Below are 24,707 nucleotides of genomic sequence, written 5' to 3'. Positions count from 1 at the left end.
TTATCTTTTGACTACTACTAAAAAGAACAAGGTCCTGTTTGCTCTGCATGGACTTTAAAGATCCCATGGCACTTTCCTAAAGAGAAGGGAATTATGCCAAAATGCTGTATCATATGTAATTGCAACCCTCCATCTCCAAGGAAAGTGCATTTCACTAGTGTTGTACCATATTTATATAGTTATAAAATACTCTGGAATTAAATGTTAGGAATTTTCAGAGAATGTTTAATTGCTGGATATAAAACTAAAAATTCAAAATGTAAAAATTAGGATGTTTTGGAGAGTAGCTGTTCTTTCTGCTATTTATTATTCACTGTAGAGGCTTGTGAAGGATTATGGAATATGTTGTTTCTCACTCTGTATTACTCATCCTGTATGTTTCCAAAATCACAAATTTGATGATCACATTGTGTTCTTTTGGTTTCCATAGCATTCACAAATTTGATAACAACACTGTATTCTTTTGGTTTCCATTGCAGAAAAAGTGATTTCATTATAACGGAAGTGTTAAGTTGCCTGTGATCTGGGGGAAGAGCCTAGAGACCAACTGCATAGGATTTCACAGGCAAAACTGAAACGTAATAAAGGTTTTTGGTCTCACTTCCTGTCTATTACAAGAAGTAAATAAATAATATCTTAAATGATATTTAATATAATAAAAATCACTAATTCACAATGAAGTAGAAAGTTGCCATCTTAGTCTGATGACAGTTTGTGACAAAGAAAGTTCAGCTCAGCACAAGAATACATTCACAATAGGTTAGAAATCTGAGACTTATGTGTGTTAAGGTAATTTAAATTATAAGAATCAAAGTTCTGTAAAGAGTTCTTTAATATTATTATTATTAAATTAATATACACGTTGCTTATGCATTTTATATACAGGTCCTTTTTTGGTAAATAATAGAACATACTTCAAAACCAGCTGGAAATGTCTAGAGCCTTTTAAGCATTCACATTCTGAGGAGTACTTCCTTTGTTCCTTTTAGTTTCATCAGCTGAAAAGTATAGTCAATAAGTGCAAACAGCTGGAATTTACACTGTTGAGTGCTTTGCAGAGCTTACAGAATCTCTATGCATGATACAGTAGTTCCATAGAAACTCTTCAGGATTCTTGAAAGAAATTCTGAAAAACCCTGCAGGATCCCATAAACTCCTGGAAACTGTACCACAGAGATTGCAGGCTTTTGTATGTCAGCCAACATCACTGTGTAAGTGTCTCCAGAGAAAGCGCTCCATTGCATGCATGTAGAAAATGAAAAGATACATTGGAAGGAAAACTAATTAAAGGCAATTTTTCTGACATTAAAAAAAACACTATTAGACAATATAACCCAGAAGGTCTATCATGTCATTCATCAATAACTGAGGAACGGACAATCTGTGTCATACATTATTGCTATGGAACATTTATTATTTGGAAACAAGTCTGGACATAAATTTATCTTCAAATTTAGGTTGTTAGAATCCTTGCTGCAAGGACTGTTCTAGATATAAAATCTAAACTTCCCACAATTTTTTCCAAATTTATATAATGAGAAAATAATCTTCATCTGCTTTGTGTGGAGAGAGAGGAGAAGTTAATGTTTAAAAAACCCCAAAGGTTTTGTGAAATTCGGTACAGTCACATAAGCAAAAATTATGCTTTCTAAATTTCTAGGTATTTTTCTAACCATTTCATAAATAGTTGCTGAGACTTCCTTTTTTTTAAAAAAAACTCATTCACACGTCCTCATATAGCCTTAAGATCGGAGAGGAAGGATGGCCTTGTGGTTAAGGTACTGGCCTGGAACTCATCAAACCTGGGTTCAACTTCCAAATCTACCACAGACTTACTCCCTGACACGTCGCTGTGGCTTTAATCCCACCGAGACTCATGTAAATATGATTAACTTTATGCACAATAATCTTGATTTAGCAAAGCTCTTAAGCATGTGCTTACCTTTAAAATCAATGGGACTTAACCATGTGTTTGACGTTACTTACATACTAAAAAGAACGAGGAGTACTTGTCGCACCTTAGAGACTAACAAATTTATTTGAGCATATGCTTTCGTGGGCTAAAGCCCACTTCATCAGATGCATGCAGTGGAAAATACAGTAGGAAGATATATATATATATATATATACACACACAGAGAACCTGAAAAAATGGGGGTTGCCATACCAACTCTAATGAGACTAATTGATTAAGATGGGCTATTACCAGTCGGAGAACATTTCAACCTCCATGGACACTCAATTACAGACCTAAAAGTCGCAATTATTCAACAAAAAACCTTCAAAAACAGACTCCAGTGAGAAACTGTAGAACTGGAATAAATTTGCAAACTGGACACCATTAAATTGGGCTTGAATAAAGACTGGGAGTGGATGAGTCATTACACTAACTAAAAAACTATTTCCCCATGCTAATTTTTCCCCTACTGATACTTACACCTTCTTGTCAACTGTTTGAAATGGGCAATCCTGATTATCATTACAAAAGTTTTTTTTCTCTTGCTGATAATAGAGCACCTTAATCAATTAGTCTCGTTAAAGTTGGTATGGCAACCCCCATTTTTTCATGTTCTCTCTGTATATATATATCTATATATATATACATATATATATATATCTTCCTACTGTATTTTCCACTGCATACATCTGATGAAGTGGGATTTAGCCCACAAAAGCTTGTGCTCAAATAAATTTGTTAGCCTCTAAGGTGCCACAAGTACTCCTCGTTCTTTTTGCTGATACAGACTAACACGGCTACCACTCTGAAACCTGTTACATACTAAAATGATTGCTGAATAAGAACAGTTTCCTGAATCACGTCCTGTGAGTAGTCCCACTGTCTTAAATGGGATTACTCACAGTGCATAGAATTAAGCACGTTCATAAATCTCGGCAGGACGGGGGCTCTGAACTCTCTGCTTTAAATGTGGATAACACTATTTTCCCTTTCTTATACCTCTTCTCTCTTGTCTATTTAGATGTAATTCTTCAGGGCAAGAACTCTCTCTTATTTCTGAGTATGCATATTGGGTCCCTGATCTCAGCTGAGCCCTGTAGGTACTACTGTAGGTACATAAATATGCTATTCTACAACAGAAGACTCTAGGATCAAATTTGCAAAAGCACTTAAGTCATTTAGGAACTTAACTCCCATTGACTTATAATGGGACTTAAGCGTCTAAGTGACTTAGGCATGTCTGACATTTTTGAAAACGTTGTTGAAGTACAATCATATGATTAGACATTACCATAAAATTACAATAACAGTTTAAAAAGATTTTTTGTTAGTTAATACAGTGAAGATTTCTAGCCAAATCTACATGTAGAATTTAGATCTTGAATTCTTTTCACTGAAAATGGACGGAAAGCAAAGTAGTCCTGCCTGAGGTTGTTTACAGGAAAGTAGGGTAGTTAGGATTTCCTCCCTCTGATCTGCAACAGGAAGTTATGAAATGTACCTTGTACAATTTCATCTTCTAAACTCCTAATGCCCTTTATTTTATACAGTAACTTGTTTTTAAATTAGTGTGGGTTTCATTTTCATTGTAATTTTTAACACTCAGCAACAGAAACATTTTTTCTCTTATAAAGGATAATTAATCAAAAAGGGAGAAGCTTACAATATTCTTGATTAGTGGGAAATTACCTTTACTATGTAGGGATTTTAAAATTCAGCATACTTAAGCAAATCACATTAGGACCTTCAAAAGGTTATCATCATCTAGAATTACAATAGGACACCTAACCAATACTGGATTGCCAGCAGAATTCTAATTTCTTCATTCTTGAGTTTTCCTGTGAGAATCGTCACGGCTCTCACCATTAGTGAATACCATCTGTAAAATCCTCCATCCAAAAGGATTTCAAGGTAAGGGATGGTGGAAGTAGCCAAATCTTTATTTTAATAAGAGAGTAATCATTAACATTTCAAATAATCTTATTTTAGAAAATACTGTTCTACCAAATATAGTTCAAATAAATGATTTACAGTGTCACTTACATAAAAAATAATATAGAACTATATATCTGAACTGCATAAATTAGTATAGCCCTTAAAATGTTCTGGTGACACTATAAATTACAACAACAAAGCTGACCCTTTTTGTTTGTGTCACTAAAACATCAAGGCAGATTTGCAATGTAGTATACATAGCATCCTAAACCAGATTAATAAAACAGAAATTTCCCTCATTGTTCAGTAATGAATGTCAAAGCATGAAATAAATGTAATAAGTTATTATTTCTTTACTATACTTATTTACCCTTTAGAGTGCAATTCATTTTAAAATTCAAGCTGTCAAGTGGCAAAAATTTGTAGGGGGAAGGAAGGCAAATACACAAGGATGCTGAAAAAATACAGAAAAAGGAAGAAAAAGAGGTTGGGGGAACCTCAATTTTCAACCACATTAATATCAAATAATTTAATCCCCAAGACATACATAAGTTTAGGCTATTGCCAGATTCAATACTTGTGGTTTGTCACCACTCTGATGGAATTACAACCTTGTAATGTACAGCTGGAGTACATTATTCTATATATTATGTGCAATTCTAGTGTAGTCGGTTTTAAAATATATAATAATGTTAATTACATGGTTATTTATTAACCCACCCCACTCTTCTGTTTATTGGTTCTTTCACTACTTTCTCTCCTTCTTATCCTTCCCTTTATTTCCTCATGTTATAGCTCTCTTTTCTTCCCCATCTTTTCTGTTACAATACATATTTTTTCTCTACCCTTCTTCAAGTTCCTCTGCCTTTTCTCCTTTGTCCCTATTTCCCCACTGCAGGTTTTGATTACTTTAACTGAGTTCAGAGTTGCAAGAAGCTTGTAATTGTGATGATACACATTATGGCAAGAAAATTCAGTGTAAGCTGTCTTTTTTATTACTGCATTGATATTGGCTGTCCTCTACAGTAGCCATTGAGCACTTCTTTCTATCTTGGTGTTCTTCCACATGTTAAAGAAAAGTAGTCTGTCTTTAAAAGCAACAAATAACATAAAATATGTTTTCTCTTTGGCCACATCTAGAGCTGATTGAAAAGTTTCAATCTTTTTGTTTAAGAAAAACTGGCAAGGATGTTCTGATCTGGTCTAGTAATAACTGCAATGCAACTTTCCCTTCTTAAAATTTACCAGTATATTTTAGACCCTTATGCTTATATTATTTCAATTCAGAAGGCATAAGTTTCCTGAGGGAACAAAATGTCAGTTCTATCTCACAGGAACCAAGGAAAGTGCTCTAGCTCAACTACAGATCATCCAGAAAGCCCAGTGGTATGAAGAAGGCCAATGCAAGAAGGCACATAGGGGGAGAAGGAATTTTGTCTACTAAAAAAGAGAGGGCTTTTCGGCTGCCTGGGTAGGGTAAATGTAGTTGGAGTCTTGATTGCAAAGGACTACAAGTTGCGCTGAGGATGCCAGCATCAGAAATTGAGGAGCTGTGCTCTAGGCAGTGGGGTTCTATCAGCCTCTTCCTCCTCCTTCCGTATGATCCAGTTATCTCCAAGTGCATCAGGTAACTGGGCACCAGCAGTCTCCTGGCAAAATTTCTGCTACAGCCCAATGAATGATACTAAGAAAACTACTCAAGATACATATGAGGTGGCAATTATAATAGTTGTCAGTACTGAAAGATAACACTATATGCCTCAGTAGATTGCTGGACTGTTACAAGCTAATTCATGTTAATGTTGCTTTGCCAATTAACTGCACAGTGTGCAGAACCATTTCAGAAACAATGCAAGCTTAGATTCACAATATGTAACGGAAAAACAAATTCAAAACAAACAATTATAAAACAGGAAAAAAAGCAAACTGTGTAAGTAGGCAGCAGTAAGGAGAAAGCAACAGCATCCTTTGCTAAAAATGAAGAAGAAACACATCGTTTAAAAATCCTTAGCTCTATTCTCTTTAGTTAAAAGCAATCTGTGAAATCCTTTCAGGGCACATTTCAACATGTGCCATGGACTGAACAAATGCATTTGAGTATCACTCCGAAATGATCACTTTCTACTAAATTTCCTTTAGAACTTAATTACTGTTCAGCCATTAGCATTTAATTGAGAGCAACTTAATAAAATAAATAATAACGAACCTGGCCTTTTAAATGATCTGAAAAGGGAGCAGAGTATTTGCATGCATGCAAAAAAAATTATGTAAAGAATTTTAGAGCAGGCACTTACAGACTGAATCTACTGTCGCATGTCTGCATTTTTTTGCCCCCCAAACAGCAGGTAACTGACCTTCCTTGAGACTTTTCTGGCTGTTCACCTCAAGACATTCCTTTTCTTTCAATGTCTCAATATCTCCAGTAGGTAAAATCTCTGGAAAGCCCTGTTGCTGCTTCTTGGAGCTATCGATCATGATGAGACTCCTTTGAATGGCAACATCCAACACAGGAAAAAGACCAATTTGCTACCCAGCAGTACACTGTTTGAATACTCTGCTCCTCGGCTCCTTTTCACAATAATTGAGCAATTATGTCTTTAAGCAGCTGAAAGCAGCCATTGCCCTTTACTTCCCAGTCTGACCTACAAATACACTCAATCTGCTTGAAGCCCTTAACTCTCTTCCAGACAGGGAAACTGAGCTTCTGAAGCAAAACTCACAAATCCCACCCCCTTTCCCAGACAACCACTCTCCTTTCCCTTTTAGCTATCCTGGCTTCCTCCGTACTTTTATGTTTCAGTATGCAGCTTGATCATCAGAATCATCTGACAAACACTGAGTCAAGCAGTTAAAAATAAATCCAGCAGTTGCTGAAGGAGCAGCCTTTGCTGATATCTAAGACAAATAGTTGCTGTGGTCTCTCTTTCTAAACGCTGCTGGAGGCTGTGGATATATTTTATGTTGGCCTGACAGGCAGATTCATTACTCGTTAAGTTTAATCAATAAACAAACAGCTGTCTAAAAAGAAGATTATGTAAGAATAAAGAAGGTCCTATTTTGCAGAAGCATATTTACTCAGCATAGCTGCAAATCTTAATAACAAGTAAGGAACAATCTGAAAGCAACCGATTCCTGTGATACTGTTTACATTACAAAATGTACATATACTACCTTTGCTACACACAGATCTTACTCCCTGTAATAAATTTTTAAAACTGCAAATTTCTGTTTTTTCCTTTTGCACTACACTCAGGAGGCAGTAACTTTTACTCTTGTTTCGAGCAGTCAGTCCAGAGCATTTCCTCCTACACAGTCTTTCTGATTTCCCATTCTCACCAGCATGCACCTTTTAATCTTTTATGTTAGTCACCAACATACCTTTTCAGTGTCAACTAGGAGGTTGGAGTAGTTTTTCTTCAGGCTCCCTGGAATGCTTTGGCACCATTAGGACTTGATTTTTGTGGTAACGGCAAACTTATTCTGCTGCAAATATGAGTAAATCCTATGATATTTTTCAGTAATGATGTGTGTTCTCAGTTTACTGTTGGCTGCAAAATTCCACTGAACTGCAATGCTCTTGTGTGCATATGTTTTAATACAGTGTATATCCTTAAATGATGACCAGCTTAAGCAAAGTTATATTTTACAGCTGTGATTTTCAATACAAGGCTAAAGGACAAACATTTATTTAAAAAAAAAATATGGTGAAAATCACTTAAATTTTAAGTGGCTTAGTCATAAGACCTTGCAATATTTCCTAAACATACCTTTAATTCTATAAACAACTTTTGCCTGTCACATAACAAAAGAGTGTACAATTGAAAGTGTACATGTATGTTAATAAATCAGGTTAAGATTTTGTCACGGTTATTTTTAGTAAAAGTCATGGACAGGTCATGGGCAATAAATAAAAATTTACAGAAGCCCACGACCAGTCTGTAACTTTTACTAAAAATAACCGGTGGTAGGAAACAGGAGGGGGGGCTAATTGCCTAGGGGGACCGAAGCCTGAGCCCCACAGGGAAGGGTGGGGGCTGACAACTCCAGCCCCTTCCACAGTGGCTGCAGTGGGGGCTGTAGCCGAAGAAGTCACGGCGGTTCATTAAAATCACGGAATCCATGACCGCCGTGACCAAATCGTATCCTTATTCATAAACTAGAGTGTTTTGATCTATGTGCTAATGTGAGCACAAAATACTTTCCTTGTATCTTTGGTGACTCCATTTTGTGCATGAAAAATGAATATTCAAGTGCAATGCTCAAACAGGAATCTAAAATTCCCTTTACTAAGTGTACCAATCATGTAAATTGGTCTTATGTAAATATTTCTATATATCTGTAATGTACTTCTACCTTACCACATGTTCAAAAGAATTTTTTTTGATTATTAACCGCTCTGCCAAGAAAATTTTCCATTTATGTAATATAATTTTGGGCAACCTTTTCAAGTGGGTACCCCTCCTTTTCAGTGGACACAATTTGCAACTGCAATTAAACTGTGGGTGAAAATATGAATATTGGCACCTCTAACTACCTGACTGTAGGCACAAGCTGTATATTTAAGTAGTCTGAATTGTGCCAACAATTCATTCTAGTGTAATTTACTGTATTTTAGTGTATTTTACAGGCACAATTCCCATCCTCATCAAGGGAGGCTAGCACTTCAGCTCTTTGAAAAACTACGTCTTTATGTATTTCTTTTCCCTCATTCTTTAATATTAAGGATGTCTGAAAGAAAATTTGATCTTTTAAGGATTTATTAATTTCTGATGGGTCATACCCTACTGAAAGCCACAGTTCTCTGTTTGCAGCACCACAACCAACTTTTGAAATGATTTTGATGTAATGATTAGAGAATTAACTTTATGTGCAAATAAGGAGGATGAGTTAACCAGTCTGTTTTCACAGGAAAATAAAATACAGAAAATATATAACATACCACATTTAATTTTAAATAGAATAGTATAGCTTGCAAAGTTTTTCAACAATATTTAAGAAGCTTTTAAACATTTTACTGTTTACTATATCTAGAAGTATTTAAAAATTATTTGGTATGCAAGGCATCTTGAAGTATTGACAATTCTCTTTGGCTCTAACCGTGCAAGCACAAGTGTAACTTTTCTCACAACTAGGCCCATTGACTTCAAAGTTATGCAAACGTGTATTTTCAGAAACTGGCCTAATATGAACATTTTGAGTTTTAAAGTTACTATATATGCCACAGGAGAAAAGGTTACTTTTTCTTAATTTTGTTTTTCAAGTCTTCTTATGCTAAGCCAAAAGAATGGACATCATCCACTTTTCTTCTTCTCTCATCACAATATGAAAATGAGATAATTGGACCTCCTGAATACTAAGGTACAGGTAAGGCAAATATGCAATGTCTTCTTAATGCTAAAGGCGTGAAGCCTTTTCCATTTTCCTTACTAACTGCAGGATGCAAAGAGGGTAAGGAGACTTCCTAACTAAGGTGAAAATTTGAAAGGATCTTAGATTTAAAATGTGGAATAGTTTTAATGAGCAGTTTGTATTGGAGGTAAATTAACTAAAGCTACATGCCTAGGAGTGCTGTAATTCTCCCCGCTCTCCTAGCTGATCAAATGGCCATCTTTTGCATCAAAGCATCTTTTCTAACAAGCTCAGAGAATTGTATTCAGGCCCAGGTTCATCTTCCAGTGAGACAGAGGGTACCTCCTTCTGAAGTGCTTTTAGCTACTCTAAAAAAACAAACAAAAACCCTCAATATGTGGGGTGAGATCTCACAGACCCTAACTTATGTCTAATGATGGAGCACTTCAGTCTGAAATCACAAGAACTGTCCACAGTTGGGCAGCACAATGATTTCACTTTTCTTTCCTTAGAAAAGAGTTGAAGACTTCTCCACATACTATAACGATTTTTTTAAATGGAAATTGAAAAGAATAGTAATCACCTTGCCTTTTCAGGAAAACCCATGCAGCAGCAATGCTGCAAGACAAAGGGGAGTGCAGACTCCTGACCTAAAAGATCTTTTTGGAGAGTAAGCCAAAATAGGGAAGCTATTGACATGGCCAGGACTTCATGATGAGTGCGTCTGGCACAATTTGGATGACTAGCAAAGTCCTTTCCCTTCACTATCTTCTTCAGTATTCTTCCTTAGATAGGTAGCAGATGGAAAATAAAGATCAGGTCAGAATTTCATACATAAGAGGATATAAATGTGTAGGGACTTCAGGACTCCTGAAAAACATTATTACCATGGCATTTGGACAGTTGGAAACCCTATCAACCAACCATCAGTCTGAAGAAGAATGGGCCATCTTGGTGACAGAATTAATTCTTTACATTTTTAAGGATCAGAAAATATAATTAGTCCATTAGGACAAGCACAGAAAAGAACGTCACTAGCTATTTCAGAGACAAAAGGCATAAAAATTATGTGCATCATAATAGTTTTCAAGCTGGTTCTACCCTCTAAAAATCTGATGTTTGCAAATTGCTTGCAATATATGATACGTCAATTATCTTAAATGACATTTTGCTTAAATCCATAATATATAAGATCATATTAATTTGTGCTGTAATGCATCTGATTTCATACTGATTTTAACGGTGCAAAAAAAAAAAAAAGTACTATGCAAGAACTCCTTCATAAATCAACTCAATTTTCCCATTGCCTTAGTCCAAACACTTATTATGAGTGAGAAAAATTATACTGCTGAGAAGCTGGGCACAGCCAAAGAAGGACTTCAAGGCAAATAGAATATAAACATTTCTCAAGGGACCTATATGAAAATTTGGCAAGGTCAATATATTCTTAACAGTTACAGATACACCAGACTATTATTTTACAGATTCTTTGTTGCAATAAAATAGTAAGCAAATTATTAGTTAAATTGAGTTGATAACGGAGTAACAGAAGATACAAACAAAAAAGATTTAGGGGGAAACGATGTGTTTTGTATGTTAAAGTGGGATTTTTTAAAATACTATTTTGATCCTGAAACAATTCCAAAATGATTCAGAGAACAGACTCAAATCAAATACAAACATGATTAACAAGACAGTCTACCATGAAAAATACTAGCAGGTGATCACTTGAACTTCATATGTCACAGAAAAGAAGACATTAGCACTAGGAACACAAGGAGGTGGGAGCAAATGATAAAGGAATCCTGAAAACTGCATGTAGATCTGTGAAAACTGGAATGAAGATGACAGAGGAGATAAAGTAGAATAGAGAGAGGAGGATACGAGGAAGGAACAAGATAAGAAGGTCTGTATTACTGGGAAGACTGCAATCAGATGTTCCTCTCTACTGTTATCTTTATCTTACACTGAGTGCAAAGTTTGGAAATATGACAGTTTATACATCAATACTTTCATTTGCCTGTTGTAAAAGTTGTATCTTTTACCATATATTGCTAATTAAAGTGACAAATATTTTAATTGTTATATTCTCTTGGAAAACACTGTTCCAATACTGTACGCATATTTTTAACTGCAGGCCACTGACAAGAATTTTTAAAGGCATTTTTGTGGGTGCCACAAAAATAATGCACAAACTGCCTGTATTTGCCATTGGCATTGTAATTAACTACTTCCAGAATTATGTACATTTCTGCAGACACCTTCACTGAAAATAATGCACAAACACAGATCTTAGAAGTACAGTGAGACTAATACCCTGCAAGCATTAAAAGACAGCTAAGACATAAAATAGTTTTCTAATATTATTTTTCCAATTTTAGCAAATGCTGTAGTTGCCACAGGGATGTTATATGACAATAAGTACATGGAAAGGTAGGAAGTCCATGAAAAAAACCTTTTCTGTTATGATGCGGATAAAAGATTGATAATGCCGCATTAGATAATTTGGGCATTCTAATGCAAGGAACAGTTTGTCCAGCTATACAGAAAGGACAGAAGACACTTGATATGGATTTAATCAGGCCACAACTTTATTATTAGATGTCTGGGACTACTAGGCAGATAAAAGTGTACAGTGCAGATAACCTCTGTTTATTCTGGAGAGGGCTTCCAGCAGCTCCCCTCTCTTTTTCCATCCAGGTCCCTCCAGCAAATCCATTGCTGGAACCTTAGCATCCATGCCACGCCATGCCCCTCCCCCCCATAGGAGGGGTAAGGTGGGCTATAAGAAAGGGGGGTTGGCTCCCTGCCGTTCCAACCATAGGATCCCCAAACCCCACACCTTTCCGTTCCTTTAACCAGCACCTCCTTTTTAAGTCCTTTACCAGACCATTTATCTGGTCACTGGATGCCCTCCCTATGAAGTACCTGCACTGGACATCCGCCCCACACTCACCAAATAAGTTGCGACATATAGCCTACCACACCTTTGTGTTCACCATAATAGGTGTTCCCTAACACTCCTGCTGTGCAGGAGGCGAAAAAAACCCCACTCCACCGAAGCCAATATGGTGGTGAGGGAAAAAATTCTGTCCCAGCCCCCATAAGAAGGAGCAACTAGCACAATGCCCACAGCAGGTTCAAACCCACCTGATAATCACACCTCAAGGGGAGGGAGGTTGGGTGTTGCCTTGCCTGCTGCATGGAGAAAGGGGTTTCCAATACCAGAGCTTGCTCCTTTAAAGCCTTCCGCCCTTACATTCCAAGGGGCTGAGTCAGTGCTGCAAAGCTGACCAACACCACCAAGCACTACTGTCTTCCTCCAGCAAGCCTGGACAACAGTCTGCCTGCTTTCAGTGCAGGGCGGTCATTCTTCTTGAATTCCTACTATGAGCTGAAGGTCATACCGCATGTCATGAAAGATAATCTTCCCAAGATCTCCAATAAAGTCTTTGTTAACCTATAACCTTGAACATGAGGTAACACTTACCTAACTGAAGGCAGGCTCAGTATTTTGATTAACTGAGTGACCTACCAAGAAAACAGAAGTTTACCATTTTTGGCGATAATATTCTAACAAGTAAGCCTTTCCTGGATGGTACTTCAGGAATAAAATCAACAAAAATAACAGCTTTGAGTAACTTAGATGTCTCCAAGGAAAATCAAGTATTTTGAGGGAAGTCATGGGTGTTTGGGTGAATGTCCCACCACCCTAGTAAAATAAAACAATAGCTAAGCACTGTCGTGTATGAAATATACGCCTTTCTGAAAGCTATTATTACCATGTGTAAATCAGATAACTTAAGCAAAATTAATTAATTAGGAGGTTATTAAACAGATTCCTAAGGATTTAGAGGCAAGAACTTCACAAATAAGAATAATTAAAACACTGCCAGTTAAGATAACATACTCAAATGTTAAAATTCATCTGCTAAATCAACACAACTCAACTAGATGGAAGGTTGTTTTTGAATCATTAAACAGGAAAACAGATCATGCTACTAATTTTAAAAGCTGCATTTGGAACTGTTACACTGCATGTGCTGCTGTATTAAGTAATACAGGGGGGAAGAGAGAAGGAATTAATCTTATTAAGGCTCACAAGCTATTCTGTTTCAATATTTTTCCTTAAATGTCCACAAATGGTTTCAGGAAGTGTCAGTTAGGGATGTCAAATGTTAGCACAATGTTGCAAAGTTCTTCTAATTATTTCAGGTACTAGACCTTAGGCTGTTTGCCAGTTTTGCTGACAATAGTAACATTTTAACATTTACTGTACTTCTCCTTCCCCATAAACCATCACGTTTTACTCAGTTATACACACAGTCTGTTGTAACAACAGATGTCACAGCACATACATTTTTTAAAAGGTTTGTCAATCTTTAATACTTATGAGATGACAATTCTGTCTTCAAATAGTTCTGGTAAAGTGATGTGCATAAAACATTCACAAAAGAGGAATATTTTCAAACTGAGCATGAATGCAAAAGCTAAATGAAATAGCAGTTAACACTCATTCCAATAGCATCAGTGCTGCATATTGTTTTGGAATGATTTCCTTTAAATCTCTGAGTTTTAAAATTCTTCATTTCCCAGATATACCCATGCTAGATGGATACAATTTGAAGATCAGGCATGTCCTAAAATTTTTTTTACACTCTCCATTATAATCTATAAATCAGTATTTCAAAGAATTATTATGTATACTGTCATTAGCAGCGTGTGCACACACATGCACATACAGAAACCCCAAACACAATAAGAAGCTACCATTAAATAAAAAAGGCTTTGTTATTCAATACATGCTTCTGAACAACATTCAATGCAGCTGTATCATGACATTTTCTTAGGCACCTTCAAAGTTTGTAACACTTCTTAACATGCAAAAGACTAAAGAAGATTTCCACCACAACTTAAAAATGCCATCTTGGCATTTTATGATTTCCATTATACTTGAATAATATCTGTCTTCAAAGACCATAGTTTTGACAGATAAAATGGCAACATGTACAGTTAGTTTGAATCATTTCATTTTTTTTAAAAGACCTCCTGCCAAAGGAAAGATTGCTTAGCCGAGATAAAGTCATGGATGAGGAGTTTTCTGACAATTCCACTGACTTCCATTTTGGAGACTATGGACATTTTATTTTGTTACATCTGTCTCTTTCCAAATTTATAAGAAAGAGCAATTTTTAATTTTTTTTTTCAAAATGAAATCATGCTATGTATATTGTGCATTGGAAGCATGTGTGCATTAGGATACAACATGGTATTATGGAGGCATAGGTAACACTTGAAATAAAAGTAACTTTTTTGTACACAGAAGTCTCTGAACATATTGTCAATGTAGCTCTCCAATGTAGGAGTCGCATATCAGGTGTGCCTTTCTAGACACGGTGTAATACTCCTACAGTGGGGATCTGCTGATACAGTTCCATTAACAAGAATATTGACTTACCTACATCCTGCTGTAAAGTAGCATTAGTGTATGCTAGTTACTGCTTTGCTCTTCAACTACTTTTACTTTAATTATAGCTCCGCTTTAACAGTTATGCAGTAAAACACAACCCAGGAAGCTATGTTATGAAAGCATATAGACCAAATGCAAACAAAAAAAGGCTATTATACAATATTTGAAATGCTTTCTTTTCAGTTTATAAGGTCTCTTCATCCTTTAATTTACAAACTTTAAAGCTGATATCTTAACTTTGAAAGAGCTAAGCAAGAGCGTAAGAGTTTGGGTCTGCATTTGATGAATGGACATTTTAAACATCAGTAGCTTTCCAGGAGATATTACAATATGCACTATATACAGTTTTAAAAACTAACTTTATTCTGTTGTTGGGACGTAATAAAACTACTTTCTTTCCCCACACTACAATAATAAAAACACTGCACACACACTGTATATAATAAACACATATACACTATTTTCTCTACTATATATTCCTCTCTAATTTTCCTGCACTGGACCCAACAGTAAGTTCAGTTTTTCCAGACTTTTGTAGGAATGTAGGAACAAGAAAGTACTATATTATAATAAAATATCTTTATTTTAAATCCATTAAATGTAACCCTGTGACCACTAAAAGAATCCCTTCTATAAACTAACTTTCATCAGCTACACAACTATACCACCGCATTCAACAAATGATTGTGTATAATACAGAGAGATCTGATCCTGTGAACATAATGCATATGAATAGGCCCAGTGATTTCAGTGGGACTACACAAGTGAGTAATATTCTTCACATGCTTAAGGGTTACCAAGATTAGTTCTAGTGCTCTTATAGGAGCTATGTGAATTCTGCAAAACAAGCAATCCTTGAAAGATATTACAGATTTTTCTACATCAACAGATAATAAAAACTGAAGAGTTAACTCATCCATTTTACCTAGTCCTGTCTTCAAGAACCTCTTTTCCTAACTACTCTCTAGAAATTAAAATTTATTTAAAATAATTCTGTTTTCAAGTTTCAAAGTTAAATGAAATATTAAAAAATATCGACTATGTCAGCCAGGTCAGCATGAGAAACTTAAAATATTGGCTTCTGCAGCTAACTCAGTCTCTTCACCTTCGTTTTCCTGTTTGTTCATAATCTGGAAAAGAAAAACAAGCTTTCCTGCTTTTTCAGGTACCAAACAATTTCTCAATTTGGAACGAATTAGTCCAAAGGAAGAAAATATTCTTTCTACACCGGCAGAAGAAGCTACTGTTGTTAAAAGTGAGATTATCACTTCAACAGTCTCTGAATCCAGGTGTTTAAGTGACTTCCACCAGTTCACTGGTGTGACTTTCTTTAAAATATCATCAGCAAACATATATTTCTTAAATGCTTCTTATTCCCAAACTGGGTCTCTTTTATGGCCTGCTGCCATTATAGGTGTTCCCTTCTAGTGAGAGAATGGTATGGTAGATCTCAAATCAATGAAGGCTAAACTCAGAAAGACCTCAAGACTTCTGGAACATGCTGCTCAAACAGTTTCACTTTTGTTTCTACTGCCTGTCCCTCCCTTCCCACATTTATCTCTAGACTTCTTCTTCTTGTCCAGATCTATTCCGCCCCCAACAATCTTCTATTCATTGAATTTTTTGAAACTTTGCACTTTTAGAGAGAGGTAAGGGATGGACTCTGTGTACACAAATTTGCAGAGGGACAATAGGGTTAAGGTCTGTTATTTCTCACCTCTCTATATTATTTATTTATTTAAAAACATTTTTGCTATTAACAAGCATATTATCTCTGGAGACACAAATCCACAGTTTGAGAACTGCAAAACTAAGCATCTCTGATGGTATCTTCTAGACTGAGCACTGAGTCCCATTGGGTAGATAGAAACATTAACCTAAATAATCTATACAGAAGCTCCTGGAACCCCATAAGATTGGGTCCTTAATTCATGAACTATTGGAACTCATTTACAAAACTTTTTTTTAAATGTTACATGAATATATTGTCTCATACTATAGAATTAGAATTTATAATCCCTATTCCATGATGAGATATCTTTGACCTATAATGTATCTTAATTAAAACGATCTTTAGATAGGTTTTTTCCTCAAAAAGCATTTTAGCAAAAATATCCAATTTAAATTAAAAAAATCTGATTTTTAATTTTTTTTTTAAATCATTGATTTTTATCTACTGTGACAGACCCTGACCAGTAGGGTACAGGAATCTGGTAAAAGGCAAATATACTGGCCTGGATGAATAGTTTTCTGTTCCCTGAGTGACCAGAGCAGGGGCTGTGCTAGAGCAATCAGGAACCTGCCTGAACCAATTAAGACAGGCAAGCTAATTAAGACACCTGGAGCCAATTAGATTCTAGCCATACTAGAATCAATTATGGCAGGCAGACTAATCAGGACACCTGGTTTAAAAAGGGCCTCCCATCAGTTAATGGAGGGAGTGCAAGGAGCAGGGAGTGAGAAGGTGTGCTGCTGGAGGACTGAGGAGTACAAGCGTGATCAGGCCTCAGGAGGAAGATCCTGCGGTGAGGATGAAGAAGGTGCTGGGGGGAGGCCATGAGGAAGTAGCCCAGGGAGTTGTAGCTGTAGCTGTCATGCGGCTGATACAGGAGACGTAGACAGCTTCTATCCACAGGGCCCTGGGCTGGAATCCGGTGTAGACGGCAGGCCTGGGTTCCCCACATCCCCCCAACTCCTGATTGGACACAGGAGGAGTTGGCCTGGTCTGTGAGCAACATCAGAAGGGAAGGTCTAATTTGGAAAGGGATCTGGCCTGTCCCCGACCCACTAGGTGGGACAACAGGGACTGTGCAGATTGTTCTCCATTTCCCCCATGCTGGCCAGTGATGAGATTAGCCGAGCGAATGGCAAGGTTGAGCCTCTAGCAGAAGTGGCCAAACTGAGGGCTGCTGTGAACCTCTGAGGTGAACAAATCTGCCAAAAAGTGCAGGACCCACCAAGGCAGAGGAGGACCTTTATCACACTGGTGTCAGGAGTGGGACTGGGTGAACAGCGTGGCGGAAGAAGGAGGTTGTTTTAAAAAAAAAAAAAAGAGGGTGAGGTGTTTTGTTTTTTTTTCCCCTTCATCATGATGGATGACATACTGTGGGCACTGATACAAGCCACAGCTGCCCAGCAGGAGGCTACCCGTGTCCATGCAGCCACCCAACAGGAGGCAGTGTGGCTGCAGCAAGAGACCAATCACCTGTTGATGGACCAGGCCGCTCAAGACCATGCTATGTTGTGGGAACTGGTAAACCAGGTGAAGGCCCTTACAGAGCTGAACCGCAGCCATGATGGGATGCGGGTCATACAGGCCAGCAACTGGCTGCAGAAAATGACGCGGGAGGCTGATGTAGAGGCATACCTCCTGGCCTTTGAGAGGACAGCCCTACGGGAGGCTTGGCCTCGAGAACAGTGGTCTGGCATCCTCGCTCCATTTCTGTGTGGGGAGGCCCAGAAGGCATATTATGATATGTCTGAAGAGGCTGCGGCAGACTAGCCCCAGCTGAAAGCAGAGATCCTGGCCAGATCTGGGGTAATGACTGCAGTGTGGACCCAGCTGTATCACAAGCGGAGGTACCAGGAAAACAAAACCCTGCAGTCCCAATTATATAACCTCATCCATCTCGTACAAAAGTGGTTTTGAACCAAGTCTCGGACTCCAGAAGAGATACTAGAGGTTCTGGTCATCGACCGGTACATGCAAGGACTACTGCCAGACCTTCGCACCTGGGTAAGCCAGAACGACCCTTCCACCTATGACGAGGTCATCACCCTGGTAGAGAGGCGTAGGACGGTGAGGGAACTGACCCGACCAGTTAAGGAAGAGGTGCCCTGGGTTAAACTAGTGGCACCAACTCCCAGAGCTCAGGCAACTGAGCCCCCAGGCAGGTCCAGGTGGAAAAAGAGAGGGGCTGACTTTTTAAAGTACAAGAAAATGTAACTCTTTCTACTTTTACAGTGCAAATATAAAGTGTGTAATTAATTCATGGTTGTGGAAAGCCAGCTGAGAGTTTACTCATGTTGATGACCCTAAAGTTTACATATGACCATCCCATGATCAAAGAATCCAAAGCCTTCTCTCTGACACCACCTGTGTAGCCATTCGTTGACTTTCACGATTTAACAGTCTCTACCCAGGCCTTTTCCTTCCATGGGGAGGATGGATGAGAACACCACTTGCCCCTCAAACTCCTTTATCCTTCCTCCCAGAGCCACGTAGTCTGCAGTGATCCGCTCAAGGTCATTCTTGCCAATGATACTGAAGACGGGCTCCACCTAATGAAGAGAGGGAAGAGCATCTTCACAAGCAGGCTGGCTAACCTAGTGAGGAGGGCTTTAAACTAGGTTCACCGGGGGAAGGAGACCAAAGCCCTGAGGTAAGTGGGGACGTGGGATACCGGGAGGAAGCATGAGCAGGAGAGCGCGAGAGGGGAGGGCTCCTGCCTCATACTGAGAAAGAGGGACGATCAACGAGTTATCTCAAGTGCCTATACACAAATGCAAGAAGCCTGGGAAACAAGCAGGGAGAACTGGAAGTCCTGGCACAGTCAAGGAATTATGATGTGACTGGAATAACAGAGACTTGGTGAGATAACTCACATGACTGGAGTACTGTCATGGATGGATATAAACTGTTCAGGAAGGACAGGCAGGGCAGAAAAGGTGGGGGGAGTTGCATTGTATGTAAGAGAGCCGTATGGCTGCTCAGAGCTCTGGTATGAAACTGCAAAAAAAACTGAGTGTCTCTGGATTAAGTTTAGAAGTGTGAGCAACAAGGGTGATATCGTGGTGGGAGTCTGCTATATATCACCGGACCATGGGGATGAGGTGGACAAGACTTTCTTCCGGCAACTAATGGAAGTTACTAGATTGCAGGCCCTGGTTCTCATGGGAGACTTCAATCACCCTGATATCTGCTGGTAGAGCAATACAGGGGTGCACAGACAATCCAGGAAGTTTTTGGAACGGGAAGGGGACAATTTCCTGGTGCAAGTGCTGGAGGAACCAACTAGGGGCAGAGCTCTTCTTGACCTGCTGCTCACAAACCGGGAAGAATTAGTAGGGGAAGCAAAAGTGGATGGGAACCTGGGAGGCAGTGACCATGAGATGGTCGAGTTGAGGATCCTGACACAGTGAAGAAAGGAGAGCAGCAGAATACAGACCCTGGACTTCAGAAAAGCAGATTTTCACAACCTCAGGGAACTGATGGGCAGGATCCCCTGGGAGAATAACATGAGGGGGAAAGGAGTCCAGGAGAGCTGGCTATATTTTAAAGAATCCTTATTGAGGTTACAGGGACAAACCATCCCGATGTGTAGAAAGAATAGTAAATATGGCAGGCGACCAGCTTGGCTTAACAGTGAAATCCTTGCTGATCTTAAACACAAAAAAGAAGCTTACAAGAAGTGGGAGATTGGACAAATAACCAGGGAAGAGGATAAAAATATTGCTCGGGCATGCAGGAATGAAATCAGGAAGGCCAAATAACACTTGGAGTTGCAGGTAGCAAGAGATGTTAAGAGTAACAAGAAGAGTTTCTTCAGGTATGTTAGCAACAAGAAGAAAGTCAAGGAAAGTGTGGGCCCCTTACTGAATGAGGGAGGCAAGCTAGTGACAGAGGATGTGGAAAAAGCTAATGTACTCGGTGCTTTTTTTGCCTCTGTCTTCACGAACAAGGTCAGCTCCCAGACTACTGCACTGGGCAGCACAGCATGGGGAGGAGGTGACCAGCCCTCTGTGGAGAACAAAGTGGTTCGGGATTATTTAGAAAAGTTGGACGAGCACAAGTCCATGGGGCCGGATGCATTGCATCCGAGAGTGCTAAAGGAGTTGGCCATTATCTTTGAAAACTCATGGTGATTGGGGGAGGTCCTGGACCACTGGAAAAAGGCTAATGTAGTGCCCATCTTTAAAAAAGGGAAGGAGGAGGATCCGGGGAACTACAGGCCAGTCAGCCTCACCTCGGTCCCTAGAAAAATCATGGAGCAGGTCCTCAAGGAATCAATTCTCAAGCACTTAGAGGAAAGGAAAGTGATCAGGAACAGTCAGCATGGATTCACCAAGGGCAAGTCATGCCTGCCTAATCTAATTGCTGTCTTTGATGAGATAACTGGCTCTGTGGATGAGGGGAAAGCAGTGGACCTGTTATTCCTTGACTTCAGCAAAGCTTTTGACATGGTCTCCCACAGTATTCCTGCCAGCAAATTAAAGAAGTATGGGCTGGATGAATGGACTATAAGGAGGACAGAAACCTGGCTAGATTGTCGGGCTCAACAGGTAGTGATCAATGGCTCCATGTCTAGTTGGCAGCCAGTATCAAGCGGAGTGCCCCAAGGATCAGTCCTGGGGCCAGTTTTGTTCAATATCTTTATTAATGATCTGGAGGATGCCGTGGACTGCACCCTCAGCAAGTTTGCAGATAACACTAAACTAGGAGGAGAGGTAATACACTGGAGGGTAGGGATAGGATATAGAGGGATCTAGACAAATTAGAGGATTGGGCCAAAAGAAATCTGAGGTTCAACAAGGACAAGTGCAGAGTCCTGCACTTAGGAAAGAAGAATCCCATGCAAGAATCGCTACAGACTAGGGACAGTTCTGCAGAAAAGGACCTAGGGGTTACAGTGGACAAGAAGCTGGATATGAGTCAACAGTGTGCCACTGTTGCCAAGAAGGCCAATGACATTTTGGGATGTATAAGTAGGGGCATTGCCAGCAGATCGAGGGACGTGATCGTTCCCCTCTATTCGACATTGGTGAGGCCTCATCTGGAGTACTGTGTCCAGTTTGGGGCCCCACACTACAAGAAGGATGTGAAAAAATTGGAAAACATCCAGCGGAGGGCAACAAAAATGATTAGGGGACTGGAACACATGACTTATGAGGAGAGGCTGAGGGAACTGGGATTGTTTAGTCTGCAGAAGAGAAGAATGAGGGGGGATTTGATAGCTGCTTTCAACTACCTGAAAGGGGGTTCCAAAGAGGATGAATCTAGACTGTTCTCAGTGGTAGCAGATGACAGAACGAGGAGTAATGGTCTCAAGTTGCAGTGGGGGAGGTTTAGGTTGGATATTAGGAAAAACTTTTTCACTAGGAAGGTGGTGAAGCACTGGAATGTGTTACCTAGGGAGGTGGTGGAATCTCCTTCCTTAGAAACTTTTAAGGTCAGGCTTGACAAAGCCCTGGCTGGGATGATTTAGTTGGGGACTGGTTCTGCTTTGAGCAGGTGTTTGGACTAGATGACCTTCTGAGGTCCCTTCCAACCCTGATATTCTATGATTTGCATGCAAAATCTCTGAAGCAAGGAGAATGGCAGAGTGCAAATTATAGCACCTCGTCTGAAAGCACTCCCAATGAAAGCAGACGTGCCACAATCCAGTAAAGCCATTTTATAACCTGGATGAGATAACATGATTCCAACAAAGGGCTTGCAATCCATGAACAAGTTCCATATACCTGCATCTGCAGAATTTCTAACAGTACAAGAGAACAGCACTTTTGCCAGTACACTCACAGAAGAGTTACAGTACTGCTGCTCACATGAAAAGAGCATGCTTAGATGCACCAATGAAATAATTATCTCAGAGTAGGGCTTGTGAGAGCACTGATGTGGTCACCAAATTAGGTTAAACTTTAACTAAAGTTTAACTCTTAAACCTCCAAAGAATAAAACCTGTTTGGAGAGGCCATATTTTCAAATAGTGCAGAGCAGTTTTTCAAATGTACAGCACCAACAATTAGGACCAGAGTTTCAAAATAGATCAGCCACTGTTCGGGCACCAAGAAAAGGGCCAGCTTTCAAAAGCACTGAACAGCCAACAGCTCCCACTGTGTCACATGATTTTCAAGAGAGCTCAGCACTCAATGTGCTATGGCCACTTGGCCACTTATTTTGGTTCCTAAATGAGAACTAAGTTCTTTTAAAAATAAGGCCCATAATTGTACAGATTTTGACATCAGTACCTGGAAAATTGCTATGTGAAGGGAATTTAAACTATAATATTTAAACTCCAGAAAATCTTTAGAAGATTTATTTTTTCTCTTATTAAAACACAAACACTTACCAATTTCTTCCTCATGTGTGATACTTTTTAAGTGGTACTTTGAGCCAAATTTTCAAAATGAATTGGACTTTTGGTTTTGGCAGCACTTTCAAAACAAAAATAAGACATTATATTTTCCCCTTAGGAACTCAATGATCTAAAGACCAGAGAGAGGTTAGAGGAATGGAATAAAATACATGTGAGGGCCAATGTTGTGTCTTGGCGAAAAAAAGGTTAATAAAGATTACGTAGAGGTAAGAACAGATTTTTCAATGTTTATGCTGACTTCCAGTGAGGAAAGGATGCAGAACATCATTCACAGAAGTCAAACTATAGGCTTCTTGGTTTCAGAGTAGCAGCCGTGTTAGTCTGTATTCACAAAAAGAAAAGTAGTACTTGTGGCACCTTAGACTAACCAATTTATTTGAGCATAAGCTTTTGTGAGCTACAGCTCACTGAGACTTGGAGGTGAGGAGCCAGTGGTCAAGGTATGGGAAAACGAGGAGACCCTGATGTGAGCTGCTACCACTGAAAGTAGCTTGGTAAAGACTCTGGGGGTGGTGGCTACGCCAAAGGGTAGTACTCTGTATTGGAAACAGTCGGAGCCCACCATAAATCTGAGAAATCATCTGTGGACAGGATGAATGTCGACATGAAAGTAAACCATCCTTCACATTCAGAGCTGTGAATCAAAGACCCTTTGCTAAAGATGAAATTATTGTTGCCAATGTGACCGTGTGAAATTTGAGTTTGTGAATGAAGCGATTGACATGGCGGAGGTCAAGGATTGATCTCCAACCACCCATCTTTTTGGGTATGAAGAAGTAGGTTGAATAAAAGCTTGTCTATTGCTCCTCACTGCAATAAGGAGTTCACCCCTTCAGCAAGAATACTGTCATTGAGATTGGTCCAAGAAGAGGGATAGGGAAGGGCGTTTTGGAGGAGGTAATATTGCAAACTCAATCATATAGCCAGCGTGGATGGACATTCAGCACAAACTTGTCCATTGTTATCGCACTTCAGGTGTCAATAAAAAATGCTAGACAACCCCCAAATGGAGTACTGGGTTTGGGAGATGTTGGGCTCAGTGGTTCGGAGCTCTCAAACTCGCATCAAAAATATTGCCGGGTCAGGGTCTGGGATTAGGATGCCAAGGCTGGTGTGGCGGGCATAGGGAAGCGGGACGTTTTAGTCCTTTGCTTTTTATGCAGTGGTTCGTAGGGTCTCTGATGGTAGAAGTGTTGAGCCCTCTCTCTTCATGAGGCAGCTTGGTGATGAAACTTCCTCTTAGAGGCAGGTGTGTATATATCCAGTGATCGAAGGATAGCCCTAGAGTCCTTCAGGGAGTGTAGGGACTCATCCATCTTCTGTTTGAAGAGGTGAGATTCATCGAGGGGGAGGTCCTCAGTTGCATTCAGGGCCTCCCTGGGGAACCCGGAGTCATGGAGCCAGGACTCCCTTCGCATCACAGTAGCAGTAGCCATAGCTCTAGAGGAAGCATCAGTCGCATTGACTGCAGATTGGAGGGTGGATCTAGCTATTAACTTTCCTTCCTCTATCAAGGCTTGGAAACAAGTACAATTCTGTTGTGGGAAACTGATGGCGAATTCCTTAAACTTGGCATAGTTCAGGAAATCATATTTAGCCAATCATATTTAGTGCTTAATAATTAGCTAGCCTGAATTGAAGACTAGAGCACAAGAAAATCATTCTCCCCAATAGATCTAAGCATTTACCCTTCTTGTCTGCTGTTGCCTGGACCTTTCTGAAGCGGCCTCGAACACCACTGAGTTAGAAGCTGGGTGAGAGAACAGAAATTCTGAACCTTTAGCCAGCACATAATGTCTCTCTGCCACTTTGAGGGTAGGAGCACAAGCGGTAGGGATGTACCACACTTCCTAGCCAGCTCCAGTATGGCCTCGTTGACCAGGAAGGGATGTAGAAGTTG

At 39.3% G+C, this 24,707-nt stretch overlaps 1 protein-coding gene across 9 annotated transcripts in view; it reads right to left on the bottom strand.

Moving 5' to 3' along the window:
- The window catches only part of MRTFB (myocardin related transcription factor B), a 196,094-nt gene that overhangs the window by 75,604 nt on the left and 95,783 nt on the right, over window positions 1-24,707 (bottom strand). For 3 of the 9 annotated variants that reach the window (XM_074965430.1, XM_074965432.1, XM_074965431.1), the window contains exon 1: window positions 6,247-6,575. The exons of the other annotated variants lie outside the window; for them this stretch is intronic. In XM_074965430.1, the coding sequence (XP_074821531.1) occupies window positions 6,247-6,367 (121 nt within the window). In that variant the 5' untranslated portion in view covers window positions 6,368-6,575. Of the gene's footprint in view, window positions 1-6,246; window positions 6,576-24,707 lie in introns of those variants that run through there. 9 annotated transcript variants of the gene reach the window in all.

This window comes from Natator depressus, chromosome 10, assembly GCF_965152275.1.
Source record: "Natator depressus isolate rNatDep1 chromosome 10, rNatDep2.hap1, whole genome shotgun sequence".
In the NCBI taxonomy this organism is placed as follows: Eukaryota; Metazoa; Chordata; order Testudines; family Cheloniidae; genus Natator; species Natator depressus.
This window is presented reverse-complemented; position numbering and strand designations above follow the sequence as displayed.